The 9,348-nt window shown below is 35.5% G+C and overlaps 1 protein-coding gene across 1 annotated transcript; it reads left to right on the plus strand.

Moving 5' to 3' along the window:
- Positions 1-246: 246 nt before the first annotated feature.
- On the plus strand, positions 247-3,270 carry LOC132309084 (U-box domain-containing protein 4). The gene is made up of 2 exons (XM_059807438.1): positions 247-1,746; positions 2,719-3,270. Exons 1-2 carry the CDS (start codon positions 457-459, stop codon positions 2,779-2,781), a joined length of 1,353 nt encoding a protein of 450 aa, XP_059663421.1. The 5' UTR covers positions 247-456; the 3' UTR covers positions 2,782-3,270.
- Positions 3,271-9,348: the final 6,078 nt, after the last annotated feature.

Genomic DNA, 9,348 nt, shown 5'->3' on the forward strand with positions numbered 1-9,348 from the left:
AAATAATTACATTCTCCAGATATCATTAATTTTCGGTCATTCACAACGGAATTGTAAGAAAAATTATTAATTTTATGCTATTTTTATTTATTTATTTTATTCATGTAATGGTCGAATTCCGTACTATAATTTTTGGTTCGAGGGTCCCTTCCACTGCACACGAAGCCCACACGTACAATACATTGGCTGTGAGCTTGATTAAGTAGTAGAGGACTGTGACTTTATCTTCAAAACCAAAACCAAAACCAAAAGCAAAGCCACCGAACAGACCAAATCCACCCATTCAATCCGTCTATCTTTATTCAGTGATACCTTACACTATAAAGCCACTAAAAATCACAATCCGTGAAACTCTTTGTTATCACTCTCTCATCTCACCATGAAATTTTCTTAAATCTAATCTCTTAGCTTCCAAACAACCCATCAAAGCTTATCGCTTTCCTCTTTACTTCGGCAATGGTCTCACTGGAAAATTCTCACACTAGTTCACAAACTTTCTATTCTCCAAGGTCTTCAGTCTCTTCCACCAAGATTCAGAGGGCTATCGGCCGGTCCATGAGGACGATCCGCTCTAACATCTACCAAACCGACCTGAGCTGCTCATTTACCGGTTCTACGGTCGAAAAATCGACATGCCTGTCGGAAAACCTAACCGATTCGGTCGTCGACTTGCGACTCGGAGAGCTCGCGTCTCGGGTCAACAAGTCGGTGAAGTCCTCGACTTCCGGCGAGGAATTTCTCGACATCTCTCAAGCTTTCAGCGACTTTTCGGCTTGTAGCAGCGATATCTCCGGCGAGTTACAGAGGCTTGCGAGTGTTCCGGCGTTAGAGAATGGTCCCGATCCGAAACCCGAGAACGAACCCGAGCCTTGTCAGGGGTTTCTCCAACGCGAGAACTTCTCGACGGAGATAATCGAGAGCATATCGCCGGAGGACCTCCAACCGACGGTCAAGATTTGCATCGACAGTCTCCAATCGCCGTCGATCGCGGTAAAGAGATCGGCTGCGGCGAAACTGCGACTCCTGGCGAAGAACCGGTCCGATAATCGAGCTCTGATCGGTGAATCAGGTGCCGTTCCGGCACTGATTCCACTCCTCCGGTGTACCGATCCGTGGACGCAGGAACACGCCGTGACTGCTCTCCTCAATCTCTCACTACATGAAGAGAACAAGAGTCTGATCACCGGTGCCGGAGCTATAAAATCGCTTGTTTATGTACTGAAAACAGGTACGGAAACGTCGAAGCAAAATGCTGCGTGCGCTTTGCTGAGCTTGTCTTTGATCGACGACAACAAGATGTCGATCGGCGCGTGTGGCGCAATTCCGCCGCTGGTGTCGCTGCTAATCAACGGGTCGAACCGGGGGAAGAAGGACGCGCTCACGACGCTTTACAAGCTCTGTTCCGTGAAGCTGAACAAGGAGAGGGCGGTGAGCGCCGGAGCGGTGAAGCCGCTGGTGGAGCTGGTGGCGGAGCAGGGTACGGGAATGGCGGAGAAAGCGATGGTGGTTTTGAGCAGCTTGGCGGCGATTCATGAGGGGAGGGCGGCGATTGTGGAGGAAGGGGGGATTCCGGCGCTTGTCGAGGCGATCGAGGACGGTTCGGTGAAGGGCAAGGAGTTTGCAGTGCTGACTCTGTTGCAACTGTGTGCTGATAGTGTGAGGAACAGAGGATTACTTGTGAGGGAAGGTGGAATACCTCCTCTTGTTGCTCTCTCTCAGTCTGGGACTGCTAGAGCCAAACACAAGGTGAGTATTTTTTTTTTTTTTTTGGTTATGAGTCCAGTTTTTTACTCAGTGAAATTTTGTATAGTCTGTGGTGAGTTGAATGATTAATGGATATAATTTTTCGTTAAATTGGCCTAATTATGCAATTGATTGATCTTAATTTGCATTTAAATTTGTGGGTCTAACGAGATTTCATCTGTAGTGACTAGTGAATGAAGTCAGATACATACCTATTATGTACTTGTATAACATAGTAAATCAGTGTAGACTCTTACCATTGAGTTATGTACTTGTTTAACCTACCAAATCACTTTGTTGACTTTTATGAACTTCAACTGGTGTACACATTGTTTGATTAAGTAACACTGTTTTACCCAATTGAGTTATGTAGTTGTATAACATACCCAGTCAATTTTTTGACTTTTATGAACTACGAACTACGAATTGTGCAGTGTGAACACATTGTTTGATTTGTTCTGTTTTACGCATTGAGTTATGTACTTGTATAACATATCAAATCACTGTGTTGACTTTTATGATCTACAAATTGTGCACATTGGACACATTGTTTGATTAAGTTTTACCAATTGAGTTATATGTACTTATATAAAATACCAAATCACTGTGTTGACTTTTATGAACTACATAAATTGTGCACATTGGACACATTGTTTGACTAATTTTGTTGAAGTAATTGTTTAGTTTATAATACCTGGGTGAAAAATCTAAAGGATTGACAGTCAACACTGTCTTGGATCGTTTATTATGCATATATTGTAATGACAATTACATTATTGTTTTTGACTTGAAGTTTGATTATACATAATTGATGATGCAAATATTGCTCAGTGTAACTTTCATTGACTATGATGTATTGACTGCCTGTATTTTATATGCATACATAAAAACTTGCATGTTATGTTCACCAGTTATGGTGTCTATGTGGGTCTGGCTTTTAATGGTGTTTGCTTGGTTTTCTTTCTGGCTTTGCAGGCTGAAACACTTCTTGGGTATTTGAGAGAACCAAGGCAAGAAGCTTCCACTTCTAGTCCATAGAGAGGTATCTGTATTATTAGATTATTATATTGTAAGGCTGAGTGGTTGGTTGTTGACTGTATATAGGAAGTGTGTTAGATGGTTTGTACAGAGTCTTTGAGAACCTTGAGAGATTCTTATGTAGTAGTGAAGAAAAAAAAAAATTGTAGAAACTAGTGAGAAGCATATGACCTTTAGATGTATGGTTGTTGACTAGGGTTTTGAGGGCTTTTACTTTCCACTTAAACCTTTGTTTTTGTGGAGGAGGGATACTTGTTTTGCCTAGCGGGGTTTTAGATTGGTGAAGATTTGGATTTTCTTGCTTATGCTTTGTTTGGCTGGTCCAAATTATGTATGTTAAAAGGGGTACTAATTGTCTGGTTTTACCTTGTGAAAACAGAGAAATCCTGTGTAGTTTATTAGATTTGGTTTTGTATGCTTTGTGATTACAGAGGAAATGGTAGGTTTGTTATGTGTATTATTATGTAGCAAGAGGTTCTCTTTCTTTTCTGTCTCTATAGTAGTTATATTTTTATTCGTCCAAGATATTTTTTTTGATTAGCAAGCAGTAGCATTCATCAGCCAAACAAGTTGGCAGGTGGAGATGGATTCCAAATTTGTGTAACCTTGGCCATTTGGCATATTGAACTTGAGATACTTCGTCAACGTGTTGAGAAATGTGTTGAGAAATTCCAAAATTTTGACTGGATTTTTGAGTGTGGGATTGGCGTAAGAGTAAGGTTGCTCCATATTGTGACTCCTTCGAAACAAGAATACAGTCTTCCTACATTGGGAGATAAGATTGCGTACATCTGATTCGAACGTTACGATTACAATTGCAATTGCAACAGGACTACATTGGGAGGTAAGACCGGGAAACAGTCATTGGGAGGTGAGACTGCTTGCTTTTGATCCAAACCTTACAATTTGTAATTGCAATGGCAGGACTTACATTGGAAGGTAAGACTGTATACATTGATCCAAACCAAACCAAACCGTACAATTGCAAGCAGGAGTTTGGTGAACTGATTTTGTGTTTATTTTGACTGTTCTTTTACTCTAGAAAATAATAAAGGAGTAATTGTGAATCCGAGTTGTTTTTAATGCAGCAGTGCAAGGCTGACCATGTTAGAGTCTGCAGGATATGTCTTCCAGAATATTTGTGGCATGTGTCCAAAATGTATGTTTCAAGAATTAGAAGTAGGGTCCAACCATTTCATATCTGACCCTTGTGAAAGATGGGTGGGTTCATATTCAAAGTTCAAACTAAAAGTTCTTGCATAGTTATATACTATTAATTTGAAAGTAGCAATAAATAAAGATAATAATAATAATGGCATGGTAAGGGTCCCTTGACAAGCAAAGTGTTGGTGTAAAGGGTTCCAGCGGGCGGGTGTGGGCGGTGGAACCTCGTCCAGTCCCATCGCCACCTGCAGCCGCATGCATATACATGCACACAGTCGGTAGCAGAGAAATGATTAGATTGGAGGTCGTGGTTCCAAATAAGAAAATAGACTTTTAAAGATAAGATTGTGGTTCCAAATAAGAAAATAAACTTTTAAAGATAGGATTGTATACATTTAATTATTTTCAAACTTTGCGGGAGGGCTCGTGTAGACTAATTTTTTTTTTTCTAGTGAAAGAATGTCCACGTAACTGTAGGGTAAGATGATCTAATAATTATTTTCAAATGGTCCTACCAACCCCACCAAATATTTATGGTAGTTGATGAATGGATCTTTGTTTAAATTTTTGCCCGTGGTTCTATTATTGGTGGCAATAGCTGGCAGAGCAGGTATGCCTTGTCCTGCTATTTGGATGGTCATGGTTGCTTTCTATGATTCTAACTATACACCAGTTATCCACTGTGCAACAATTTTTTTTTTTTGAACTTTCCTTAGAGAGGGAGTGTCGGTGCTCCTTCTTTCTCCATCAAGGTTTGATACATGGCTACGAATCATCGATACGGACAGCGGCAACACTATATAATTACAGAAAATTGGTACAACACGATACGATATAAATACAAAAAATTGGAACGACACGGTATAAACACAGAAGTTGATGAGTTGATATGTAAGACTAATTGGTACAACACGATATAAACACAGAAACTGATGAGTTGACATATAAGACTGTGAATTACGGATATGGACAAAGAAATGAATGAGTTGATATATAAAAATTAAGACTATGAATCACTGATACGGACAAAGAAACGGATGAGTTGATATATAAGAATTAAGACTATGAATTATTGATACGGACATTTAGGAGATGAGTTGATATATAAGAATTAAGATTAGGAATTACTGATACCGATACAAACTTACGGACTGCTAGGAATCACCGATACAGACACAAACTAGCGCAACACACAATTTCACTGATACGGAAACAAATATTAGTGTAACATGATTCCTTGGTGACAAATAAATACGGAGTATCAAATAAACTAAAACAAAAATTTTAGAACGATTTGGCAATGTTGAATAGAACAGAGTGTTGGAAATTGAGAAAAATACAAACACAATCCATCCATGTAGCTAAAATGATGATATTACGTTGTGATAGGAACACTAAGTAACTTATAGAGTGTATAATTATTATATTTAACGAAGTTCAATGATGCACATATAAAAAGAGAGAGAGAGAGTTAGACAAAAACGCCGATCAGAACTCTGGTTGGATGAAGTAATTAAAAACAATTTTAAAATTTTGAGTTTAATAGAGGTCTAGGTGTATATAATAATAGGAAAGAATGAGAAAAGATAATTTATGTGGTTGTTCCCATCACTGTGGGGGTAAAGGAAGGTTGATGATGAGTGTAACATGAAATAAACATATACAAATCTGATATAGATATGGAGGTGCAGCAAATCTAAAAAGAATAGAACATGAATATGACGGGTATACATGTTAAGCTTAGGGGGGGAAAAAATGTATACAAGTTAAATAAATAATAATATATTATTAATTTTAACAAATAATTTTACTCAATTTATCTAAATTATCAACGGTTTCAATAATGTAACGAGCAAAAGTTTTAGTGATCTCTCCCCAACCAAAATGTTGAACTAATAGGGGAGTTCTGGTAGCAGGAAACGTTATTTGTACAACAGTGGATCAAGATATGTAACGAGCAAAAGTTATGATAAAAGGTCTTGGTCTCGGAAAAAATACAACATTACAGCTAATTCATAGAAGTGGTCTACCTATTCACTTTCGTACAGGATGAAATCACAAATTTAGCGCTTAGATTCGATGTTTATCGGTTTTTTTTTTTTTTTTTTTCCCAAAAATTTATATTAAATTTTTAGTTAACTCATAATATATTTAAAAATTACATTGGAATCATATTTTTTATATAAAAAAAATAATAATAATTTCAAAAATATTCCGTCGTGTCCCTCGTTCAATGAGAAGAAGAAAAAAAACACCTTTAACCGTTTTGAATATGTATTCGGTTGTGTTCTACTAATGTTCAATATTACCACAACACTTTTAGAAGAAGTCTTTGTATTTCCTATGTATTGGGTATAGGATTTGTATGTTTATTTGAGCTTTTAAAAGATAAAAAGTTTCATTACGAATACTTTTTTGTGATTGTAAAGTCTCTAATTCCCCCTCACCAACGTGAAAAACAAACAATGTAGTTTCTTTGTCTACATATACATTTATGTACTGAGGTATATATATAGAAATTGTGTGGCTTTTGAGGTTTTGATGTGCACCCGAGCAATGCCAGCATGAAAATGATAGAAATAGAATAGAACTATTATTTTCTTGTATGGACCATAAAATAGCTGTTATATAATCACAAATTACATCATGTAGGTCATCTCATCATGCCCTACCCTATGATGGTTCCATTGAATGAAATAAGTTCCTGAACCATGAGTTCCTTTTAATGATTTTTGTCCACTTAATGTTGAGTGAATAGAAATTCTCAAAGTTCAGAATCTATGTAGCACAACTAAAAAGAACCACACAAAAAAAAAAAAAAAATTATTATTATTATTTTTAATTGTATTAATGTTGGATATCCTAGAAGTTAGAACACCTCGTAGTCTATTATTTTTATTTTATTTTTATTATTATTTTTTTCGACAAACAAAAACAACAACAACAAGAATTACAAACGGTCATGCACTGCTAAAGCAAGGATACCACTAGGAATATGGACTAGAGCAGTGTCCGTAGAAATGTGTCGATGAAAAAGTTTCGCAAAAATATGAGCGGCCTCATTGTCATTCAACTCCATGCTTTCCTATTACAATATGTGATAGACTTTTGAAATTGAACTATTGAACACAACGGTAACCAAATTATTACTATAAAAGAAGAAAAAATATTTTAAAAGGAGAAACAAGAAGCTGTGCCAACCTGTATAGAGACAAACAAAAATTATTTTAAAAGGAGAAACAAGGATGTTTTTTTTAAAAAAATAAAAAAGACAAAGGATGTTTTTTTATAAAAAAAAAAAAAATTAGAATATGCCTGTCTTGAAACCATACAGCCTGTTCAGTATTGGGATAGTCTTTGATGATATAAAAGGCCTCTTTTCAAACAATTTTTATTTGTCTACATATACATTTCTGTAATTGCGTATATGTTTAGAAAATGTAAAGCTTTTGATGTTGCTTAGATGTGTTCATGAGTAACGCCAGCATGAATATATTCTTGTACGGACCATAAAATAGCTGTTACATCCAAAACCTAGAGTGGGATTTATGTTGATTAAAAGTTTAAAAAATCTACAGGAAAGTTAGGGAACAACATGATTCCACGTAAACAGTACTTAATGGAGAATGGGTTGGCATAAATGACACCCTGTTGTTCACAAATTACATCCGGTAGGTCATATGTATCATCATCACCTTACCCTATATTTGGTAGTTGGTATTTCCTTTGAATAAAATAAGTTTTTGAAATATGAGCTTTTTTTTCTTCCACAAAAGCATTGTCAAAGTTTCTACCACCAAACTCATAATTTCATTCAAATTCATCTAAAGGGTTGATTCGATGCTCCAATGCAACTTAAAGCATCCGCAACAGTTTTTTTAGATTTTGGCTCTAAAAAAATGTCACTTCAATTTTTATAAGAGTCACGTTAGTAACTTTCGTTCTCTAGAAATAGACACTCCATCAGACTATCCGAATTTTCACTCTCCAATTTATTTATTTTTACTTTTTCCTAACAGCTATATTTTTCATCTTATACGATGAACTAATTATATTGATTAAAAAAGATAGGATTAATTTAAAAATTAAAGCAAAAAAAAGTTTTAAAAAAACCAAATTTTAAGTGAAAATAAAAAGGTTTTAATTTATTTTTGGCCCAAATCAAAATTATTTTGGACAAATAGTGCTAAACAATAGATTTTTTATTTAACAAATTTTATTTTTTAAAAATGAGCTCAAACTAACCTAATTTTTTTAGTATTTTTTTTAAAAAATCATGCTACCAAACAATGTATTCCTAACAGTTGCTGCCTGAACTTTACAAAGCGATAGCGTTTTGGCATAGAAAAAGATTAAAAAAAAATATATACCCCAATCGGGCTCGGGCTTGCGATATTCCGCAAGCCAACCCACGAGCAAATTTGGGCCAATTAGCGCCAGGCCGCTACGGGCGCATTTGGGTTTTTCAATCGGGAAAAGGGCCTTTGGCTAAAGGGGGATGCCATTAGCTGGGATAAATACAGTAGAATTTGATCAATTAGTTCGATTATGTTAGCAGAAATTGTGAAAGTTCAGTTGAGTCTTTGTATCACAACTCAATTTTTTTAAAATAATAGTAATTAATTAAATTAAATACACTTATCTCCCTTGAGATATGACATGTTTTATTTCTCTCAACTGTGTTGGTAGTATTATTTTAGATGAGAGGTGGAGTTTAAAGGGATTGAAAAGGACAGTTATCATATTATGTCATTTAATTTTGTTTTTTTGTATCATTAAATTTAATTTTGCTGAGTAAGCAGATTTTGTTGGTGTAAATTTTGAATCAACAAAAAAAGGTCAGTGTATGACAGAATTGAAGAAACAAAGATTCATACTTTCTACATATGTGTCTTGGTATTTGATGCCAATTAATCTGATATGTTTGGTCATGTTTAAGTGTAATTGCTAGTTGTTCAGCAAATATACAACACATAATAAAATAAAATAAACCATGTGCATCATAACAAGACAACATTTAGAAAATCATCTTTTGTGAAAACAAATTCAACTGGCTTATAATGTTGTTGTGACTGCACTTACAAAAAAAGAGACAAAAAGCACAGCAAATCGAACCAATACACACACACAAACACACCAAGTAAAGAAATTTTTACACTTGGGAAATATGAACATCACATGGGATATTATTATGTGCTGAACAAAACCTCTTTGCCATCAAAATGTTGTTCAGCCAGAGACTTGTGCTTAAAAGAAAAATTAGTGAACAAAGATGACATTAAAGTAAATAGTCTTAGCATATTAAACAGAAATAAAAACCAGTAGTGATTCTGCAATGTAGACAATTTTTCATAAATACTAATGTGTTCCATTAAAAACTAAAATCACTGGACCAGCTAACAA

Source organism: Cornus florida, unplaced genomic scaffold (genome assembly GCF_030987335.1).
Source record: "Cornus florida cultivar Cherokee Brave unplaced genomic scaffold, ASM3098733v1 CherokeeBrave_3.0.0_Hap2_Chr01, whole genome shotgun sequence".
NCBI lineage: Eukaryota > Viridiplantae > Streptophyta > Magnoliopsida > Cornales > Cornaceae > Cornus > Cornus florida.

Excerpts from the sequence above, each read along its gene's own strand:
- LOC132309084 (XM_059807438.1), top strand. The coding sequence starts at position 457 with ATGGTCTCACTGGAAAATTCTCACACTAGTTCACAAACTTTCTATTCT. Across the intron at positions 1,747-2,718 it reads CTGCTAGAGCCAAACACAAG|GCTGAAACACTTCTTGGGTA; the intron begins GTGAGTATTTTT and ends CTGGCTTTGCAG.